This window comes from Pteronotus mesoamericanus, unplaced genomic scaffold (assembly GCF_021234165.1).
Source record: "Pteronotus mesoamericanus isolate MK-2021 breed Mesoamerican mustached bat unplaced genomic scaffold, CSHL_Meso_final contig_20, whole genome shotgun sequence".
Classification (NCBI taxonomy): Eukaryota; Metazoa; Chordata; class Mammalia; order Chiroptera; family Mormoopidae; genus Pteronotus; species Pteronotus mesoamericanus.
The window spans coordinates 28,916,959-28,941,888 of NW_026555085.1; the positions used below are offsets into that span (position 1 = coordinate 28,916,959).

At 32.5% G+C, this 24,930-nt stretch overlaps 1 protein-coding gene across 1 annotated transcript in view; it reads right to left on the bottom strand.

Annotated features, from left to right (window-relative positions):
• The window catches only part of EYS (eyes shut homolog), a 1,478,297-nt gene extending 1,465,398 nt beyond the window's left edge, over positions 1 to 12,899 (bottom strand). Inside the window, 4 exon segments of the mRNA XM_054568619.1 lie at positions 8,102 to 8,215; positions 12,149 to 12,508; positions 12,511 to 12,859; positions 12,861 to 12,899. Of these exon segments, the coding sequence (XP_054424594.1) occupies positions 8,102 to 8,215; positions 12,149 to 12,508; positions 12,511 to 12,859; positions 12,861 to 12,899 (862 nt within the window).
• Between the last annotated feature and the right edge of the window lie 12,031 nt (positions 12,900 to 24,930).

The following is a 24,930-nucleotide window of genomic DNA, read 5'->3' on the forward strand; positions in this document are numbered from 1 at the left end:
ATTTTATCAACATACAAAATATCTGCTTATTAAACACATGGATTAAAAGATGAAAAGACAAGCCAGTAACTGAAAGAAATATTTCCAATACCCATATATCACTGATTACTTCTATCCAGAACATACCAAATATTTTTCTACAAATCAATAGAGACAGATAACTTAAAAATGCCAGAGCAAGTAAGCTGGACTGACTTTGAAGGTCTTTAGAACATTGCCAGCCTATAAAAATATACACTGACACTGCCTCATTATTAAATACTTAATTATCACTGAATAAACCAGAGATGTGCTATTGTATATTGGTTTAAGATCACTATCACTGGAGCTAAGTAATTTAATTTATAATTTTATTTCCATTATTTCCTCAAAAGGTAAAATAGGATGATTTTTACTATTTCATGGCCTGTTTCTTGAAAAAAAGAAAGGCACATAGTAAGTAGTAGCTAAGTATTGTATTTATTGAATAATAATTAAAGGGTATTTAAATTGGTACATGTATATTACATAACTGTAGCAAAATTATAGGCTTTATTGAGCATTTAATCCCTTTAATTTGTATTCAGTTTATGCTCTTATTTATCAACACAAGAAGCGTTCATGATTATTCTGTGATCATCTAATTATTAATAATTGCCATTTATTAAATTAATAATATATACTATTTACTTAGTAGACATATAAATCATCTTGAGACCATTTACAGTGGGAGGGAAACACTTGGATGCATTGTTTTGCCAATCAATCAAAGGAGGATTTATCACAATGGAAGAGAGATTAATCAGAAGGCACAAAGGAAGTTTCAGTTCTTTGTCAGAACAGAGGAGGGTAAGCAAAGGGAATCACTCCAGTCCGTGTTTGGATACGTAACCTTTGTTTTTTAGTGTTATAGTACTGTGGATCATTCTGAGATTAGAACTATAGATCACTACCAATGCTGTAAGAATCACAGTGACCAGAGAATTAAGAAAAAAAATAGCTCAAAATAGGCTTGAGAAAGTAAAAATAACAATCCAGAGAAGAGTGCATAAATTCCTTCCTAGTTGATGTCTAAAAAATTATGTACATTAAAAGTATTAGGTTAACTTGTTTAACTATTTGCCATAATTTTAACTTTAATTTTTAATTTATCTTTAAAATTTAAATTATATTTTATTGTTTATGCTATTATAGTTGTCCCAATTTCCTCTGTCCCCTCTGTCCCCACCACCAGGACCCCCACTCCCTCAGGCAATCTCCACACTGTTGTCCATGTCCATGGGCCATGCATGGATATTCTTTGGCAACTATATTCCCTATGTAGTACTTTACATCCCCATGACTATTCTGTAACAACCAATTTATACTTCTTAATCTCCTTACCTTTTTTTTTAACTCCAAATTTTATAAATGCTAAGCCTTAGTGTTGATTGTACTTGTAGTGTGCCTATTGGCTCATGTAATATGATTAGTCACAATACTTAACAAATTACACTCATGAGAACAAAGAATATTTCAATTCTCTAAATGGGAGTGCTTAGAGCTAGAGTTGAATTGACTGGGATTAATTTTTCAACCTTGATCAGAATTGAGTTTCAAATAGGATTAAAGTTTAATTATTAAATAAAAAAAGTTGTAGCTGATTTAGCTCCTAGCATCCTATTCCATGGAAAAAACACTGTTCCCTGTAAATTCTACCCACTGATAGAGATTTTTAAAATGGAGAAATCAAGTTTACATTAAAAAGTATTTTGCCTACCCTCTGATTTAAACAGCAGATGAAAGATCTTACACTCTTCACTACTCAAATTGGACCTCTTGTTACCAGTCCAAATGATACCTGAGGTTATCCTGAATAATAAGTATCCCTCTAGTGCCATGCTGGTCTGTCTCTGTCTTTTTTTAAAGTATGTATTCTTATTTTTTTTTTACTTTTTATATTTTTTTTTTTAGAAAGAGAGGAAGGGAGAGAGAAAGAGGAGACAAACATTGATCTGTTGCCTCTCATAGATGCCCAGACGGGAAACCAAATCCATAACCAAGGCACGTGTCCTGACAGGGACTCGAACCAGCAATCTTTTGCTTTTCTGAATGATGCACAACCAACGAGTCACGCTGATCAGGGCTCTGTGGTCTCATTAAATCATTTTGGGTATAACAATCCCACCATGCCTTGAAAATGAACCTTCTTGAGTCTTGGAACTAAAATTGATTTTGTAGCTGTCAGTCCTAAACTAAAACTTAAGAGTTTATTTTCTGACAATCACTTGTTCCTATATCAAACTCATATCTGAAAAGTTTTGAAAATAAGTCAGAAACTGATCATATATAGAATAAGAATGTTGATGGTTCAATGGACTGCCAAAAATGCATTTTTACAATAAATCTTATGAAGTTATAAAATTAGAGTAAATCAGTTTATAATGGATACAAAAATCTTACATAACATTTTCAAATTTGGAATTACAATGAAGAATACATTTCCATACAGTTTTAGATTAGACATTTCATTTTTAGTTTTACTGTTATAATTACTGAGATTGCAGTTTGACCTCAATGCTAATTTTTCTCATTCATACTTCTCCACAATTATTTGAGGTGTCTTATAAAGCAGACATATTTTTTTAAAGACTCACTAGTTTTCAAATAGGATTGATGTACTCTACACCTTATTTCTTTGCATTAGATCATTAAACCATTTCTAGCATAATAGCTTTAATTTCCCAAAAGATACTGAGTTCCAAAATTCTCAATTTGGAATTAAATTTAAGATTAAAGTAAATTTGACATAAAGGTTCATTTATGTAATAAAAACTGCTTGATAAAGCACTGGAAATACAGTTTTCAGACTTTTAATATGACTCTTTGAAACATAATCTCAACTTGTTTATGAATCCTGTTTCATATATTGTATAATATAAATTTATATGCACAGATCATCACAGTGGGAAAAATATTATATATGTATTAATTATTGAAGGTTTCTGAAGAAACCAGTTGGAAAATATACATAAGATAACTGAATAGGTAGATGGCTAGATAGATAAATACTGGGCTAGGAAAATAGATAAAATACATAGATACCTAAATACATATATACTTATAATTTTTTTAAATGTGATGCTTCTTGTACATTTTTGGCTAAGGCTTAATGTCACAGAATTATGCAGGAGGTACCAAAAAATTCCAACGTATTATAGCTACTAGATCTTATAATATGGTCATCATCGTATTTTGCCCATAGTAGCACCACTTTATGCTCATGGAGTGTAAAACAGAATATTGCCAAGATGTCAGTTCTGCCTAATTATGAAAATCCCATTTGTCCTGAACTTTCTAACCAAGTGCAGTTATTCACAGTTGTGCTAAAATAAACAGGGATGTGTTTATTCTCCACTTTGTACTTTAAATTTTGCTATGAACTTTTCAAGGAGTGTAGAAGATACATAAGCAGTGAATCATTTTAACATGAGGATAAATAGCAAGTTAACCAGTGATAATCTACCTCTCTTTTACCAGTCATTTCCAGATTCAAAATATATCTCTCATTTAAGGATAACTTGTGGACTTTTAAAGACACAAGCAGCCACAAATAGCTGACTCCTTTTCTCGGTTGGCAAGAGGAAAAGGGTCTGATCATGCTGCCCTGAGAATGGAAAGCTGTCTGTCTGCAAGTAAGCTGGGTCGGCAGGAACCACAGAAAATTATGAGTTATGTCTCTGTTTTATATCAGAAATAAATTGATGCCAAGTAGCCTTATCATAGAATTTACAGAGAGATGTCTATATGTTTCTGTTATAGAGATTTGGTCATTTATTGTAAGATATAAATCAGGGGATGGTAAACTATAACTGAGCCAAATATAACCTTCCACTTATTTTTGTAAATAAAGTTTTATTGAAACATAAATAAATGTATTTATTTGTATATTATCTATGCTGTTTTCACACTACCATACCAGAGCTGAGTTACTGCAATTGAAACCGTACAGTCGAGAAAGTCTAAAATAATTACTACCTAATCATTTACAGGAAAACAGTATGCAAGCCCGTGATATAAATATACAAATATTTACATATTTTATTGTATGCTGACATTTATTTCTTACTTCAATAAATATTTAACATGTAATAAGATCAAAAGAAACAATTTACAGTTTAATAAAAATATTTTAAATTTGTTTCCCTATAAATTTGATAGTAAATGTGTAGTTTTTCCATAAACTGTGTTACTGTTCATGATTCCCCAGAGTGTATTGGTGATGCCACTGTTTATATGAAAACCAGAAGACACACACTAGTTGAAGAATCACCAGCATCTATTTTAAATAATAATTATTTTAGAACACTGCCTGCCAGTGATAAGTTAGTTGTGCGTGCAAAAGGTATTCTTCCATATCACTCCGTGAAGCATGTGTTTGTATTTATTTAGTTTTTTAATTTTTATTGTTATGCTATTACAGTTATCCCAATTTCCCCCTTTGTACTTCTCTATCCAGCCCAACTCCCACATTCAATCCCCACGCTGTTGTCTTTGTCCGTGGGTCATTCATCCATGTTCTCCGATCCAACTAATCCCTTCCCCTTCTTTCTACCATTAGGTCAAATGACAGTCCCAAAATTATTTCTCTCATTCTTTTTCTTTTATTGTTCAAGTACATTTCTCTCCATTTTCCTGCCACCACTTTCCCCTGCCGTATCCACCCCCACCTCCCACCCTTAATCCTTCCCCACTTTGGCTTTGTCCATGGGCCCTTTATACATGTTCCTCGATTTGGCCCTTCCCCTTCATCTCTCCATTACCCCCTCCCTCTCTCCCTCTTGTTCCCCTCATTTTCTATTGCAGGTTTTTTAATTTTTACAAAAGTTAAAAAAGATAAGACACTTTAATGCAAAAATTAAAGTATCCTTATAAATCCATTGGCTCCATAGATAGAATGAGTTCACATACAGTTAAAACATGTCAGACTAATACTAATAAAATCAGAGGCTTTGAAGAGAAAATCAGTTCATTTCAATAATAGTTTGATTTTTCCATATAATTAAAAAAACAAACTTTACAAGTTTATTCTGTTGACAGCAAGATACCTGAAAACATTAGAAATGCTATTAAAAATATAGTTAAAAAGTTTAAAGGTAAAGTTGTTCTTTGGGTAAAAATTATATATATATATAAATTTTATGTATAGGGTCTGGAAGAAATAAGGTCTGCTTGAATGTAGTTGGTAGGGTAATAATACGGGTGTAGTAATTTATACTTTTAATTGGAACATTTCACCTAAAACACCATATGGTATATTTGAATGTGATATTGTTATGTTACAGAATTACATGCTTATAATTTTGTAATAAAAAAGGGTGTTACTTGTGCTGGACACTACATCATAATAGTCACACAATTGAATTAGAATCTATAGCTGCAAAATTTAAAAATAATTTTAAATATTCACAAGACAGCACACTAAATTTTTTGTGACAAAGCTGATAGTGAAAAAATGTAACATGGCAGAATGTGTTTTCTCTCACTGTTATACATTAACATTTAGATTTTAGTAATGTTTAAACTTCTGAATAATTACTTTGAAAATAAACCAAAGTGTTTCAGGAATGTTTTGACATTTTAGTGAAAGAATCCTCTAAATTTTGGTTGTACCTTGTTGAAAATCAGTTATAAGCATTTAATCAAAAACAATATATTAAGCACAAAAAATCAGTTTTAAAAGTGAGTTGTACTTATTTTTAAAAAGACATTAAAATTTATTCCTGCACAATGCAATGAAGACACTAAACTAATCCAATAAATTCAAAAGTGTACAAGATTATAGGCATTATATCTGTGCTTTGGAATAGCTGGACATGTGGGAAACGATATCATAGGTGATCCTATACTTCATGGACAGATTTATGCACTAGAACAAAATGGAATTATTTTGAGAAGGCTGACCCAGGGTGTCCAACCCACAGATCACAGGCTGCATGCAGCTCAGTATGGCTATGAGTACGGCCCAACACAAAATCGTAAATTTACTTAAAACATTATGAGATTTTTTTGTGGTTATGTGACACCATGTATTTAATGTGTGGCCCAAGACAACTCTTCTTCTTCTAGTGTGGGCCAGAGATGCCAAAAATTTGGATACCCTTGAACTTTTGCAGCACCTAAGTTTGGCCAAACACTCGATGGAATCATGGGAATTATTTTTGAAAATGTTTGTCAAAGAAAATAATTATGAATAGAGTAAAATAGTGCTCTGGTGAAAATATTTCATGTATGTATTTTTTACAAAAATCAGAATTGAGAATATTTTCCATTTAGCACATTTTACTTTGAGATTAACAGAAAATCAATATGAGTACAGTGAAAATTGTACTCATTCAACTAAGAATGGCATAGTTTGGTGAAGAGTCAACTGGACTCACTTATAATTCTAAACTTAATTATAAATACAACTTTGAAAAGGATGTAGATGATTTTATGAAAAATTAAAACAATAAGATCATATGGAAAACATACGAATTCTTCAGAAATATACTAACAAGTTGCAATTAGAGATGAATATGCTTAACTTTGGTTTCTGCTGATACTATTTTGTAATATTTAGAAAACATAAAGTATGTTTTAATTTTTCCTTTGATTTGTAGGTATAAAGTTACAATTATTTTTTTGGAAAGAATTTTATTAAAAGTAATTTTAGATAAACTACTTTATATGTCTGCCAATTTAATGAAACCAAATTACCAATCAATAAGTAAATGTTTCAAATATTGTACAGTTGTAACTGCTTTTAGCTACCTCTTTTGCCAAAAAATGCCATGGTTTGAAAGAAAGATTATACGGTTACCAAATGTATGCAGATTATGGTAAGAGACTGTAAAACATCTTTCAAATCATAACCTGTCTCAAGGAAACAAAAGACTTAAAGGAAAAAAGGCCAGAAAAGATTCAGTTAAATAGAGTGAAGGTCCTTTTTTTATTATTTAAAATTTCATTTTTTTTCAAATTCTTCAATTGACATGCAGTATTATTCTATAGTAGTCTTAGGTGTACAGCATAGTGGTTAGAAAATTATGTAATTTACAAAGTGATCCCCCCAACAATTCTAGCACCCACCTGGCTCCATACATAGTTTTTACAATACTATTGATTATGTTCTCTAGGCTGTACTTTAAATTTTCATGACTATTTTGTAACTACAAATTTGTACTTCTAAATCCCTTACCTTTTTTATTCAGCTACTCACCACCCTGTCATCTGGCAGCCCTCACTTTTTCCTCTGTATCTTTGAGTGTCTTTCAGTTTTGTCCATTTTGTTCTTAAGTTCCACATATAAGAGAAGTTACGGCCTGCAGTTACCGTCCCCTTTTATTATGAGGCAATAGCTGACACCCTCTACCAAAGGTTTCAAATCCCTCTCAACTTAATTAGGTAGAAAGGCCTACAAGAGAAACACTGAAATATTACCATTCTCTGTAGTTTGGGAGGCAATCATATTTCGTTTCACTCCCCAAAAAGGAGTCTTTAGGGTATGTATTTGTGCCTAAAGATACCACTGCCTAAAAAAATTTTGAAGCGGGACAGATACACTGATATTTAGCTATATTTCCCAGAAAATGGAAAACTGTAGAAGAGTTCATCGGTATAGGTAATGGTTTAAATACATTTTCATTGTTAAAACCTTTAATCAAAATTAAGAATTATTGGTTTAAATAATGATGTCATTTTACATCTTTAAATTCATTTGAAAAATACAAAATTTTTATTCTTCAAAAAATGGGATTTGTCTGGAATGGCATACCTAAGGAAATAAGTTAGATATGTTTATAAAAATTACCAGCAAAATGTACATTATTTCTAAAGATATTTTAGTATTGAAGAACAAAATATATTTTATTATGGTATAAAAATATGTCAACCGGTGTCCAAACTCTTTCTATATTGTGGAATATTTAGCAGGATAACTAATTATTTGTTAATCAAACAGATTTATTAATCTTACCCCTAAAAAAGATCAGTATAGAAACTCTAAAATTATATTTTTCAGTAATAAATGAAATATTTTAATTCTATTTTAAATAAATGAGGCAAAATTAAAATTACTTACATATATATGCACACTTTTTACGTGAATATGGTTCATCACATTCACAAATGAAGCTATTTGCAGTAATATTGCTGCAATTCCCATGGAAACAGATATGTGGTTGATATGGGTCAATTATTTCTGAACAATTCATGCCTGCAAAAATGAAAGAAAATTAATGTCTCACCAGATTAAAATACTTACATTTTATATAGTTAATCATAATCACTGATTTCCCCAAATTTTTAAACAATAACATAAAAATTTTGACAGTGTAATTCTAATTAAGAAACATTGCTCCACGATGATGCAGTTATTTATTTGTTTTTGTTTTGTGTGTATTTTTATTTTTAAATCATGTTTATTCTATTCCGGTTGTTTCCGTTTTTCTCCCTTTGCCCTCCTCCACCCATCCCACCCCGCCCCCGACTCCCACAGGCAATCTACAATGATGTATTTAAATTGAAACGATTCCAATACATGTTTACAAAAGTTTTTCCATCTCCTGGCTCTTGCTCTAATATTCAAATATTTTTCTGATTGTTGATATTTGACCTTTAGTTAATTTTCATGATAATTGGAATGTGTTATATTTTGATGGTAGATCATACATATAAGTACCAATTCTTCAATGATGATACATGTAAGTGCCAAGTTCTTTAATGTACACTGGTGGTATTGCAGTAGTAATTTACAAAGTGACACATTATATCTTTATATACCACCTAGTCAGGGTAATGATTCAAAAGTGAAAAATGGGAAAAACATTATACCATTTGAAGAGGAACCAGGGTGTAAACCTTTAGTTAAGCAAGATGCATAAGCTCTAGAGATCTGCTGTATAACCTTTTACTTATTGTTGACAATATATTATACCCTTAAAAATTTAAGAGGGCAGATCAAATGTTGTGTTGTATCCACAGTAAAATAAAATCTAAATTATGAGGAAAAAAGAGAAAAGGCTGCTTAGATTCTAAGAAGCTACACAAAAAATTCTGAATTCTACACTTTCTTGCCCTTGTTTTTATATCAAATTTTCCAAAGCCTACTTACATAAAATACTATAGTTTTACTATATCATATACCATAACTTTGCTAGCATATGCTTCTATGTAGTTAATCATCTCATAAGATCCTTTATAGAGTAATGTTCTACAAAATTCTATTGCATGGCAATTGGACAAATGTTACTACACAACAAATACACATTATTTGACAAAATACCCCCATCACCTATTCTAACTGAATTCTTAATGTAATTTTAAGAAGTTTTTTGCCATGATCAATGATATCTTTCATGTTCCTAGTAAACTGATATCTCTGCCTCAGAAGTCTTCTTCATTTATCTCCAGATAACCTCCAACACAACAAAAACATAAGTATATGTAATTGTGTGCCAAAATATTTCCATACATAAAAACTAAATTAACAGTAGAATGTTTACAGGTCATGTCGTATTTCCATCTTAGTGACTATTATGAGCTAAATTGCCCCCTACCCATTTGTGAAGTCCTAACTTTCAGGGCTTCAGAATATGGTAATAGTTGGAGACAGGATTTTTGGAGAGGTGATAAAGTTTAAATGAAGTCATTAGGTTATGGGTCCTAATCAAATAAAAGTGATGTCTTTTTTAAGAAAAGAATACGTAGACATGAACACACACAGAGGAAAGACAATGTGAAGTCACAGGGAGATGGCAATCTGTGGACAAGGAAGAAGAAACCCATTCAGCAGACAGCTTAGTCTTGAAAGTTTAGCCTCTAAGGACTCAGCCAATAACTTCTGTTGTTAAAGCCACTCAAATCATGGTACTTAGTTTTGGTAGCTCTAGCAATCTAATACAGCGCACATTCTCAGGGACATCAGGGTAACAATCTCTGGGAGCAGGAAGGATTGTGGGGAGGTGGAGGAGAGTATTGGGAGGATGAATGGTAATGGAAGGAGACTATACTTAGGACAGTGAACACACAATCAAGGTAGTTCATGTGTTGTGGAATTGTGCACGTGAAACTTGTACAATTTTATTAACTAGCGTCACCACAATAAAAAGGAAAAAATAAAGAAAATTAAAAAAAACAAAAATAAAACAATAAATGGAAAAATAATAACAAAATCATTGGATAATGATACATATTTCTGTATCTTATAAATTTAAAATTGAAGTAATTATTAATAATTATAGTAGTATAATGGTATATGCTCAATGTTTTTAAAAATAAATAATACTATTAAGTTATTTCATGGCATTTAAAACTAGTGAATTATCTATGGTTGTGTTTCTAACAAACAAACAAGCACTGAATAAGAAAAAATCAATTTATATATTTGTGATAAAACTATTGAAATAATAGTCCATGATATGTGATTATGTATGTTAATATTCTGATAGATGGTAGAAACTTTCTGATCAAATTCTAAGGGAAAAAATTCTAAGGGAAGTGTCAAGTCAAGGGAGATGTATAAAGGACCCATGAACAAAGCTAAAGGGGGAAAGGATTGGGGGGAAGGGGAGCAGAGGAAGGTGGTAGCAGGAAAATGGACACAAATGTATTTGAACAATAAAAAAAATTTTAAAAAGTCTTTGGGAAGGTTAAAATTTATCCATAATGATGAGAAGGTTTTAATTATTATTATTTTTTTTTGCATTCACCCCAAATCAACAATTCGAGTATTTTCACTTTTAAAAAATTATTTATTTATTTATTTTGCTAAACTGCTTTAATTTTAATTATGTGATATACTCCAGGATAAGTAGGGTAACATATTTTATCACCAGGACAGTAGAGTCAAATGAGAATTTGATCATAGTAGTGATGTTCAGTGGATGTTGCTGGGATTAATTTCTGAAGAGACTTGGTACTTCCCAACTATAGAGACTAACCTCTGCGAAACTTTGGCTAGAGTGAATTTTAGAACTTACAATGGCTCACTGAGTTCTCATGTTATATATATATTTTTTGCACAACCTTCTTAAATTTGGCTCCAAAGGAGTATTCCCATGTTCCATGGAAGGGAGACTGTTGAAAACTCCTAAAACCTGTCTGACAAAATTATAGTTACAACCCTAAGCTTTACCTGCTGTAGTAATATATACTGTTTCCTCTCCTTCCAATCTCATGACCAACATATACTACTAATTTGTAATCTCTGTTCTCATATTACTATTGCCAACAATACTAAGTATTTCACCTTGCTAAATCGTCCTTGTTTTACCCATTATCCTTGTAATTCTCCACTCCATGTTTCTGAAACTACCGTAAAAAAGAAATTCATATAAATTCCCAAACTTGACATGTTCCTTACAACTCTCAATGTTTCTCTTCACCGTCTTCTGATGGCCAAATTCCCTAGTAAACATTCAAGTAAAGATAGTTTATTTTCCCTCAGATTCTCATTTCAGTCTCAGAAGTATAGTTTACACTATTTTTAGATTATCTTTCTCTGGTTTCATCTGCTCAATAAATATCATACTTTTACAACCTCATCATTACTTCTCATTTAGCTTATTACAATTAGTTATTAATTATATCATGTTCTTTCCTTCCTTAGTAGTATCTAGCAATCATTTATAGATGCCACACTGACATCCATTAAGGACACTGTTTCGGCTGTCAATGATCTTTTCCTCCCCAATTCTCCCAAGCAACTCCAGTGCCTTCCCCCAACACCGCATGGTTCCTTATATTCCCCAACTCAGATTCACACTCCATTTCCACATTATCACCCAGAACTTTTTACCCCAAACAACAATAAGCTTGGGAACTTCACTGAGTGACTAAAACATAGTTTTATGGTCTTCTTATATTTTTAGTGAGAAATTAAGAGCAAATTTTGAGAAAAATGTGAATATAGGTATTTCAGTATAAAACATATGCTGTGTTTTTAAGAAATCTTTAAATAAGCAAAAAGCTTATTTTAGAGACTGCCTGATAGGATTTTTCTATATTCAGAATCCAAAATTAGCTCAGTCTAAAAAACTGGGATTTTTTTAAAAAGTATCTTATTTATTTTTGTAAGTAGCAGTTTGTAAATTCAGTTTACTTTCATATTTTAATAAATATAATTATGTTATTTTTAAAGTAGTCTTACCTGTAAATGGTGGGTGACAGATACATTCATATCCTTGCTTAGTCCTTTTTTCACATTTATTAATGCAATTGGCATTATTTTTACATGGTTTATAAGAACATGCATCAAGTTCCTGGCAGTATTTTCCAGAAAATGGAGGCTCACAATAGCTGTTATATGTCTTGCTCCAAATTTCAGTACGACATTGACCATACCTAGAGCAATATTCTGAACTCAGATATTCCTGGCAGAACTGCTCTTTCACTGTCACATTTAGTCGAAGTCCCAATTGACAAAGCAATGGACCACTTGCCATTACTGTGATAAAATAATGTGTCCCAACACCCAGCCACTTAGAGTTCACCGTGTGCATTCCTTTAGTTTGCAACCAAAAAGTAACCGTTCTTCAGTTGTGGTATTCTGCAGATAGTCAGTGAATGATGCTTCAGAAACATTCATCAAATTTATTTCCAGAGATTGTAGAGACGGTTCAGATGAAATTAGAAGAATGTCTCCTAATTGAATTTGCAAAGGGCAAATCTGGGGAAGAGACTGATTGCCTGAATTACTCATTTTAGTACATATGTCCTCAAACCAGGAATCTCCATAGACATCCATGCAGATGTTTTCTGTTAGTGTCCAATTAACCACATATGATGAGGGCTGCGTATGCCATTCTTCCACCAATTGCCATTTACATGTTGTTTCTCCATTTGTAGACATGCTGTGAAGGAATCAACAAGCTTAGAAGCATAACTGAGCTGTTAGTCATTATAGGAAACTGTATTTTACAGTCTATCATGAAAATGTCATAAATGATTGCTCAACATGGGATTTTAATATTGCTGGACATTTCTAAGCAGAGGTCTTGCCCAGGGAATTCCTGGGAACTGGCTTTTTGATTTTCTTTGTTTTTCCTAATGTGCAAGGAAACTTGATGGCTATATATTGATCAAGAAGCAGTAGGTTCAGCCATTTTAAATATCCCTTTAAACAGAAAGATATACATCATTAGTGAAAGTTTTCCTAAATTACTTAATGATTCAAAAATTTCTTAGCTGTTTTCTGCAAAGATCATGTCACTAACAGCTAGGCATCTTTGTGAAACAATGTCAGGGGAAATGTGATTGTTATGTTGTATCTCATCCTGCCATATATAATCGCCTGATTATGAAAAGGTTTGGTATCATTACATAATTAAATCAGCAACTTACTGTAGTCTTTTATAGCAAACTTGAATATAACTGAAACACAGCAATAATTAAGATTATTTTTATGGGTGGTTTTGACATCCTTCAGATATAAGTATCCCTTCCCTCCCTGATTAGTTTTAGAGAAAAAATCCTTAAAAGACATAAACTAAGAATAAAATAGTTTAAATATAATATCTATATAATATTTTCACACAAACATAAGCCCTGAGGTATCTGTTAGTGACAAATCTTGTTCTTCTAATGGCAATCCAGGAAGTAGAAGTTCTCACATATATTAAAGACCCATAAAATTCTGTTTTACAAATGACTAAACTTAGAATGAATCTTCATCCAAGTTCTGAAGGAATGGTGGAAGCATGGAAGGCAAAAAAGGGAAAAGAAGGCATATAATGATGTAACGGAAGGATGATAAATAGAGGTAGTGTGGTAGAAATGCTCTCTTTCATCGCTCACCACTGGTGTGAAAGGTGGTGTCAGGAGATCAAGTCTGTTGGAAGACATCACTGCTCCCAGAAAGAGGGCAAGAAACCAAACTGGGATTAATATATTGACCCAATTAAAAAGTAGTAGCTACCAATCATTGAGGTTTTCCTCTGTGTAAATCCCTATACTTCTTGATTAATAAATAAACTATAAACCTCACAACAAAACTCAAATCCAGAGAAGAAACATAAATGACATAATGGAAATATATGCTCTTTGGATCTCAGTTATGTTACTTATTCATTCTATCTTCCTAGGCCACATGAGCTTTAATTTGTTTCACCCCTCTACAGGTAAGAATGTACTAAATGTATTAATTTAAAGAGATTAACACAGTAGTATTGAATTAACAAGGTTGTACTGAAGATTGAATTAGGCTATTTAAATGTATACGTCATTCAATAAATGGTACCTTTCGTTATTATCCAATTTCACTAGGCAATTAAAATCTACATTTTTCAGATTCAAAATCTTAGCATTTCTAATATGCCTTGATTATCAATTACATATTGTTAAAATAAAATATGTATACCATTATAATATGCAACTAATTTGCTAATTAATATTAAATATCTATGGTAAGTCCAATATCTTAAAGGTTATTTTAGATCATGTAGAAATTAAATTTGGGTTATAAATTACCTCTCTGAAAATTCAGTTGTGGGTGTTAGAAATCTATAAAAATATGAATTTGCATAAGTAATATATTACCTTAATATGCATATAGGAAAGGTTAAATTATAACTTTCTTAAAACTAAAAGTTCTGTGTGATTATGTTCATTTGAAATATATTAATCATAAATTCTGAACTTAAATTAAGCTTGCTACTGCATAAAGAACACTTTAAACAAATATATTTGATTCTAATCTATATGCATAGAAATATGCTAGGTACTAGAAATTCATCAATGACTGAATGAAATTAGTACCAATGTAAAGAACTAAAAACTTAATGGAGACAGATTACTAGACAAGCAACATCATCAATTTGTTGTAAAAAATAGTCTAGAGACCTATAGAAACACATAGCAGTTACATTTAACAGGAAAAAATGATATACTTAGACAATGAAATGGAATCATCTGGGAAATTGCCCAGGAGGGGAATACCAGGAGAAGGGATCTAGCCAAATATTTTGGGATGAGTGTGACACTGGATATCTTTGAAGAAGTAAGAGAAGTTGAGCTTTTAAGTACAAAGAGAAAATAAAGTATAATAATATATGAACTTATGATTTAGATAGTATATCAAGAGGGACAAGTATCATCAACAAAGGAGTTTACATTTTTTTTTTAAAGACAAAGGAAAAACTATTTTATCCTTAACACTTCTGACACCAAATGTGGGAGTTTTCCATACCAAGAAATTTTCCAATACTCTGTGGACACCAACTTGGTCTCTTAAATTTAATTGAATTCTGATACTTACCACCCAGACCCCACAGGTTAATGGTACAAAAGACTACACCCCCACCCCCACCACTTTGGATGCTAATCACTGACACTCCTAAATTTCTGACCAAATGGCTATAATTCAGGGTTTCCCACAACCCCTTCCTAAGGTTCAATAATCTGCCAGAATGATTCACAGAACTCAGAAAAACTCATTACTTACTATCATGCAATAGGTTTATTAGAAAGGATGTTTACATTTTCTGTTAGGGCAATGGAGAATTTCCTGAAGATTTTATGTGGTAAATTAACAAGACCAATTTTTATTTTAATGACATCAATTTATTTGCAGAGTGAGGAATGTACATAATAGTGGATACAACCGGGAGAGTTGAGACATGTGGAGAAGGCAGGGACACTAATCTTGAAGGCTGTTGACCTAAGGAGAGAGAAAGAAACCCAGGAGGAACAGGTGAGAAACAAGACTGTAAGGGAGATGGGATGTCAGAATCACATGTGCATATATTAAATTTGAAGTCCTTCTGAATGATTTTCTTGTAGAAGTATCCAGACATTAATGCTATACACAGAGATGAGCACAGAAGAAGGGCTGGAATTCTAAATCTGATCCTACTAATCATATATTTTTATATTTAATTATACATGTAAAGTTGCTGAAAGGTTGTTTTAAAATGTGAAAGACTTGACCTTCTTTAAATAATAAGCAAAGACCACATAGGGATACCATAAGTATGAAAGAATACTCAGCAAGGAACACAGAGCAGAGTAGGAAAGAAGCAGCAAGACCATCGTAGATTATGAAGGTTCTGACTTTGGTGGCAGGAACTTGAGGAATTTATCTTGTGAGATCTATTTTCACTATGAAATAGGAGGTGATTGGTGGAGATGTTGATTTTGGAGGGACAACATAGGACAAAATTTGAAATAAACAATGAGGAAAATATGAGAGAATGTTAAGACAAAATAGGAGGATCACTAGGCAATATTAAGCAATGTTTTGTGGCAGTTAAGTCATAAAATTACAGAAATATCAACATGCACAGTGCATTATTTTCCCTAGTTGAAATGAAACAATAAAAATAAGTAGTAAATGGGTTTAAACAAACACCATCACCAATTTATTTCCACATGGAAGTGCTAGGAAAAAATTATACTTGCCTTGAAGAATTAGGTCTGTGTGACATTTTTAGACTAGCTGCAGATGTGAGCTCACATTATTGTGTGGCTAATCCCATGCTTCTCAGAATTCTCTGGGTCCCTAATTATTGTGCATTTATATTTTCTAAGAGACAGTGACTTGATGTATTGCATTTCCATCTCAAGGAAATTTAAATAAATAAAAAAGCCAAAAATAAAAACCCAGAAAACTTCTACAAGGTCAATTTGCATCTATATATGCTGAATACAAAATGCACTGAATTTTATTAGAACAAGATTATTATAAGCATCACATATGGATACATTTGAATAAGGAGCTATAATCTGAACTCAAAGGGTAGGTATAATGATGTGTAACTCAATTCTTAACCTATAAAGACATTGTTCTGCATCACACAAAGTTTGGTAAATTATATTTTAATTTCCATTTAGTTTAAAATATTTTTAAATTTGTCTTGAGACTTCTTTTTTGGCTGATGTGCTATTTAATAGTGAGTTTTTAAATTTCTAAATATTTAAACACCTCTAAGTATATTTCTGATATTTAATTCTAGCTTTGATCCATTGTGATTTAAGATCATACTTTGAATAATTTGCTTCTTTGTAAGTTTGTTCAGCTGTGTTTTGGGGCCTAGAATATGGTCTGTCTTGGTGAATGTTCCATGTATACTCAAACAAACAAAAACAGTGTCTTTTGTTGATGGAAGGGGTATTCTGTCAATACCAGTAGGATTAAGCTGCTTGATAGTGCTGAAACAGTCAACCATATCTTTATTAGGTTTTTGCCTGTTTGACATATCAATGATTGACAAGGTATTTGATGTCTCCAGATAAAATAGTGGGCTTCTTATTTTTCCTGTCAGTTTTATCAGGTATTGCCTAAAATCTTTTCACATACTTTCCTTAGGTACATACACATTAAGAATTATTGTGTTTTCTGGGAGAATTTCCTCCTTTATTATTATCTAGTACTCCTCTTTATCTCTGATAATGTCCTTGCTCTAAAGACTGCCTTTTCTATAAATAATATAGCTAGTCCAGCTTATTTTAATTAGTTACAATATAGTACATTTTTCCAAATCTGTTTACTTTTAACCGGAATCTTTATATTTAAAGCTGGTCTTTGTGTACACATCAAGTCAATGTGCTGAGATAAATGGACCTTTCGTATGAGAATCTATGTTAATCTGACTGGGACATGGGCTAGTGGTTGCTGTACCTGTACATACCAAAGGCTCCAAATTCCTTTAGTGTTTTTGTTTTTACTTCCTTCTTGACTATGGATTTTCCTAAGTACTCATCCCCAGACAATGTTTGTATCTTTCTCCCTTTTCAGCTGTAATCCACTATTCTCATACAGAAGTACTATTGGTCTGTTTATAAGTGTGAACAAGCATTTTATACTCTTCAAGTTAAATCTCAATTTCCTAAAGGGCCTGTGTCTCTAGGCTGAAGCCTTTACAAGTGATCTTTCTCATATAATGCCTCCCTTTCAGGTGAGAAAGAAAGGCTAGTGCAGCCTGAAGTGTGAAGAACGTCCTTCCCCATTGCTCAAGGGCAAGACTTGAGTAAAACTTTCTCACTGGTAAGATTTTGCTATAAAGAAAGTCTAGGTTTATTTCAAAAGGATTGTTCTTTCCACCCTTTTGCTTGGGTCCTACTTGATCATTTTCGTTTTTTACAATAAGAACTTGGTGGATATTCTGAAAGTAAAGCCCATGAATGTGTGGGGGCCAAACTAAAACTGCAGCTCCCAGGAGTTCTCAGTCCACATTGCCTTCAGCAGTCCATTGAAATTCCCATTTAAGTGTTCCTACCGTTTATGCTTCCAGTGTTGTTTCAAGGTAAATGCTATGACTCTTACCAATCATCTATTTCTCCAGATTTCAAGGTGGAAGTTTACCCTGCAAGCTCAGTTTTTTGGTGGGTTCAAGAAAAGTCATTGATTTTTATTTTGTTCAGCTTTATCTTGCTATAAGGATGAAAATTAAAATTTCCAGGTTCTTTATATGTTGGAGCTATAACCCAAAGTCTACATTGAATTTTACTGATTTTTATTTGTTTTTTTTTCAGATATATTACTCACTGTCTACTATGCAAGAAAATGATTTTGTATATATTTACAATTAGTAGCTCTACAAAGTAATATTCTATTACATGGATGTACCACAATTTGTTTATCCTTTTCCTTGATGATGATCATTGGTGTTTCCAGGTATTATCTAATATAAATAAAGCTCCTATAGACATTTAATTATAAGCATTTTGTGTACATACAACTTTATTGATCATATCTGGATTTGTAGGAGTAAAATGGATGATTTGGAGTAAAATGAATGATTCAGATGGCTGGTGCATGCTTACCTTTAAAAAAAAAAACTGCCAAATATCTTCAAAGTTGTTTCACACCTTTATCTATCTATCAGAAGTTTTTTGAGGTCCCAGTTATTCCAAACTGTCTTCAAAAGTTGGTATACACAGTCTCTCTTATTTCAGTTAGTCAAACATGTATCTCCTTGTGGTTTGATTACTAATGACCTTGAGCATCTTTCCAATTTTTTTTTTTTTGCTATCTACATATGTTCTTTGGTTAAGTGATTGTTCAAAAGTTTTGCCTACTCTTAATACGACCATTTGTTTTATTATTATTGGATATTGAGAGTGCTTTCCATTTCTAGATACAAATCTTTTGCTAGATATGTTATGTGCAAATATTTTCTCCCAGTCTGTAGTTTAAATTCTCATTGACAGGGTGAGAATTTAATACTGTCAATGAGAATTTAAATCCTGTCAATGAGAATTTAATAATCTTTTACAAAGTGGATCTTAATTTGATGTCCAGTTTGTCTGTTCTTTCTCAAAGCCCTTGAACTTAATATAAAATTCCAGCAAATATGGTGAAATAGAGCAAGAGTTTTTTTTTTGCTTTGCTCATTTGTTTCCTCCCTATAGACTTCCCCTTAGATCTCTGCCATCTGAATTGACTTCTTTCCAGGTGCGAGCCCAGCTTTCCTTTTCGTACTTCCTATCACATCATGTTGCCTACTTTTTTTGCCTCATTTTTCTGTTGCATCCTTTTTTCCTGAACCATGTACATTATTTCTCAATGTGATCCTTCAGTTTTGTGAAGAACGTTTTCCAGCAGGTCTCTCAGCAAGGGTAAATAGGAAAAATATTTTAAAAGCTTAAATATCAGAAAATATCATTAGATTCATGTTCTTTTTTTTATTTTTTTTAATTTATTTACTTTTTAAATACATTTGTCTCTGCCTTCCCCCCACCTCTTTCCCTTGCCCCCTTCCATCTTCCCTCCCTCAGCTCTTCCCCTTTGGTTTTGTCCATGAGTCCTTGCTATATGTTCCTTGAAAGTCATGTTCTTGATTAATATTTTTATCTGAATATAGAACACTGGATTGAAGGTTATTTTCTTACAGGAAAGGAATTATTTCATTTCCTTCATTTTTTTGGATGAAAAGTCCAATATAATTCTTATTTATAATTGTTTGTATATGACCCTTTTGTTCATTTGTTTCTTTCTTTTTTTTTTTTCCTCCTACAAAGCTTTATCTCTGATGTTCTAAATTTTTCAATGATTAACCCTGGCTGGTTTGGCTCAGTGAACTGAGCGCTGGCCTGTGAACCAAAGAGTCACCAGTTAGATTCCCAGTCAGGGCACATGCCTGGGTTGTGCTCCAGGTCCCTATTAAAGGGTGTGTGAGAGGCAACCACGCACTGATGTCTCTCTCCCTTCCTTTCTTTCTCTCTCCCTTCCCATTTGCCTAAAAATAAATAAATAAAATCTTTTAAAATTTTAAATTTTTCAATGATTAAGACTTGAAGTGTGGCATTTGGTATTCTTTAGATATACCAAAATAAGGTAAGTATGTATGTGTGTGCATGTGTGTTTATGTTATTTAGACATTTGTATCATTTAATTGTAAGACAATATTACTCAAGACATTTATTTCATTTAATGGTTTCTTTATTCCACTGAGAAATATGATGGAAACAGTATTGGATGATGAACATGATACTCCCTATTTGCCTCTCATTGTTGTTTTTTTGTTTGTTTGTTTTCAGGTTGAATTTTAGAACGTTTTTTAACTGTACTTAAAATATTTTAAAGCTAATGCTTCCATTTGTGAGTTAGAAGAACTTTCATAACACTTCCTTAAAGATATGATTTTAACTTCTTCCCTACAAAGATTGCAGTTGCATTCCAGCAGTCATTAAATGAGATTGACAAACAGTAATTAGACTATGCTGCTTTTATTCTTATTTTTTTGCAATAAAAATGTATTATGCATGGCATGAGTTAAAAGGACTGTAGGAAAACAAACAGGTGTTTTATTTAGCTGTTATTTACCTGTTTCTAAACAGGTATTTAGAAAATAACACACTTGTTTATTTTCCTACTAACAGTAAATGGTATTTTTATATATTAGAAGGAAATTTAACCCTAACTATCCTATAAATAATTCTTCCTTAAACCAGAGAAAATTATTAATTAAAATTACTAACTTTATAATATGCACTTACCACATGTACTGTTCTTATAATTTGTCATATATTTTGAAAACCACATGTCCTAAGCAGAGTAGGGAAACTGTTTTCAGTTTTTCCAGATAGGTATCATTTTTCCAATCTAAAGGTCAACAAAACCGGTGCCAGCATCATCAAATAAGTCATTTAAGAGCACATAAACAGAGCCCAGAGACATTTGAAAGGATGTTTATCATCATTAGCCATCAGAGATGAAAATTAAAACCACAGTGAGATACCACTTCCCACCAGTCAGAATGGCCATCGTAAACAAATCAACAAACAACAAGTGCTGGAGAAGTTGTGGAGAAAAGGGAACCCTAGTACCTTGCTTGTGAGAATGCAGACTGGTACAGCCACTGTAGAAAAAAGCTTGGTATTTCTTCAAAAAGCTAAATATGCAACTGCCTTTTGACCCAGCAATTCCACTGCTGGGATTATATTCTAAGAATCCTGAACAACAATTCAAAAGAACCTATGCATCCCCATGTTCATAGCAGCCTAATTTAAAGTAGCTAAGTGCTGGAAGCAACCTCAGTGTCCATCAATAAATGAGTTGATCAAAAAAAAAATATGGTACATTTACACAATGGAATATTATGCAGCATAAAGAAAGAAAGAGCTATTACCCTTCGCGACAGCATGGATGGAACTAGAGAGCATTATGCTAAGTGAAATAAGCCAGGGGGTGAAAGAGAAACACCATATGATCTCACCTGTCAGTGGAACCTAATCGACAAAATAAACAAGCAAGGAAAATATCAGCAGCAACATTGAAAGAAAAAAAGAAACTGACAGCAACAAGAGAGAAAGAGGGAGGGGGTTAATGGTGAAAAGAAGAGGAAGGGTCAAATCAAGGAACATATATAAAGGACCCATAGACAAAATTCAAGTGGGGAAGGATTGAGGGTGGGAGGTTGGGGTTGGTGGGGCAGGTGAAAGTTGTGGTGGGAAAAATGGAGACAAATGTATCTGAACAATAAAAACATTTTTTTTTTAAGAATTAAAACAAAGAACACATAGGCTTGTATGTGATGAACTGAGGATTCAGAACCACTCTAATACACTGGCTACATTCAGGTCTGTTACCTGTAAAATTTTCACTGGACTTCCCCCGGCACACTTAGACATTAATAACTATAATTATCAGCCATGCCATATTAGTACCTTACATGTACAAATATGAGGAATTAAATACATTGCAGGATAATTTTAATTATAGGAATATTTTTAGAAGTGTTCTAAAACACTTGGGGTACAAATATATTACATTCCCTGGCACATATTAAGACTGAAAAATATTTATAGAATCACTATAGAAGAAAAAGCAAAGAGAAAAGAAAGAAGGAAGGAAGGGAAAAAGTGGGGCAGGGGGAAGAAAAGAAGGAATTAAAGAAGGGTGGAAGATTTAAGGGATTGTGATGCTGAAATTATTAAATGAGATGACATATAATAAAATCTCTAGCACAATTCTGGCACATACTACTTAAATTGTATAAGATGTGACAAATCAAATGTGTATTCTGCCCACAAAAATGAAGAAACATTCTATTTATATACATATATATCCAAGATGTGAAAGTTTCTTATGTAAATGTGCCTACTTCTGAGCAATTAGGCCTAAAGGTAGGCAAGAGTCCCTGATAATTCAGACAGATACTAAAGCACTTTTAAGTATAGAGAATTTAAAGTTCCTGGAAATGTGACTTTAATGATTAAAAGAGAAATTAGGGCATGCAAGCAACTATCAGAAGTTTCATGAATGGTAATTTATCTTTCAGGAGAAAATGTAAAGATATAGGAAAATTAAAGTCCCAGAATAGAATGAAATACTTTCTTAAAGGTGCCAGAATAAGAGTTAGCATTTTATTGAAGGCATAATCTACATCAGGCTCTATGCTGAAAGTTTTTTAAACTTTGTTCTTTTAATCTTCAACCTTTAAAATTCACACAATTACTATCTCCATGTTATACATGAGGGTATGAAAATATACAAGAATGCATGTTGTTACTAACTCTTCTTTCGCCATAATGTTCTTAAAATTTTTCCCATCAAAACTAACATTTTGGAGGTAATATAGTGTAAAGGAAACATGAGTTAATGAAAGGAACAGTGGAACCAGATTCTGGCTCAGATCCCGCTACTTACTTGTTACAGTATTCCGCTTACTAGTTAGAGAATTCATTATATCACGGGGTGGGGAGGGAAAGCTTAGACTGAACAATTTTTCATGAACCTTTTAGCTCTAATACTATATGCTGCTGTCATGCTTTATATAAGATAATACAAGACAACATTTACGGTGGCTAATTTTGTGTGTCCACTTGGATAGACCAAGGGATAAGCAGATATCTTGTTATTTTGAGGGTGACTGTGAGGGTGTTTCTGAAGAGATTAGCACTTGGATTAGCACGAGGAACAAAGCAGGTATAGGTGGGCATCATCCAAACTCAGGGGCCTGAGTAGAATATGGGCACTGGGCATGTGAACCAGACCTTTTCCTTTCTTAGGTGAAGTAGGGATCTAGGTGCTCTTTTTGATCTTATGATGCTGCACTAGGGAAAGGAACACTGGTGAGAGGATATCCCAAGTCTCTCTTCCACCTTCAACAAAACTAGTTTCACATATGTCTAGGGTACAAGAGCCTCTACAGTCATTTCTGGAATTTTCACAAGGATAATTTTTATGTGAATTTTTGCTGAATCCATGTGTTTGTTTGGGGAAGGAGGGTCTTGGTTTCCCTAGTCTGTTATTTTTCTGATACAAAACTTTATGTATTTGAACTCTGTTGGATATATATCACTATCCTCTGGTTATTTTGTTTTAGATCAATTAAGACACATAAGCAATTTATAATAAATAAAAGGGGAGAAACCCAATGTAATTTTTACAAAATGCATGGATGTAGACATTTAAATATAGCATATATTTGTAAGGACTGTAACACAGATACTGTTAGGCTAGAAAGTCATGTGTTGGACAGGATACTTTTCTTTAGGATGCAATGAGCAGCTTAAGATATGCACACACACACTATATATATACACACTATTTCTTATATACACACACACATATATATATGTACACAATAGACAGGAAGAAGGATGAACTCATCACAGAGTTATTACGATGTCTAAACTACTCATAGTAAGTTTCTAAGCCAGTCCAATTCCTTTGTTTGAAAATACTTATCCTATCCTCTTGTTATTATTAACATGGATCATCAATTTTACAAAATGATAATTTCATTAGACAAAGGGCATTCTGATTGTAGTACTTGACTGCATATCAAAATATCCCTAGACATAACAAATACATTACAATCTCCTGTTATTTTCTCCATGTTTTGATGGAGCTTCTTTATAATTGGAGAGATAATTAAAGATCAAGTGTGACATACACCATACTCAGGATCAGAAATTTGAGGACAAACATAAAATTATGACTGATGATGGCTAGGATTCATATGTTCCAATATTCTGTTTGTAAAAGTTACCACTTTTTTTCTATCATTCGTAACTGAAGTATATAGAAATATATATGCTGCAATTAAGAGAAAAATATGATTTGTTTATGTATGTTTAGATTTGAGTCTCTTATCAGAGTTTTCTGACTTAAGACAAAGAATAAGGTTTTCATTTAACAGATGTAAAAAATACAACACGGAATGACTGCTTTTTCAGACAAGCATGTGTATTGTCTAAAATCTGTACTACTTAAGTGTAGGAACTCTGGAATCAAATTCTTGGTTACAAATTTTGTTTTTTCTCTTCTACCTTTTCTACCTCTCCTACACTAGATAAATTAAAACAGTTTCCTCATCTGTAAAATGAAGGTAATGACTGTTTTTCCCCCATAGAATTATTGTGATAATTAAATGACAAAAGACATAAAATATTTTGATACCTCAGACCTTTCATTTAGAAGTTAGTGACCTTTTTGTAAAATAGTATATGTGTAGAAGTTGAATAACACAGTTTCTTTAAAATCAC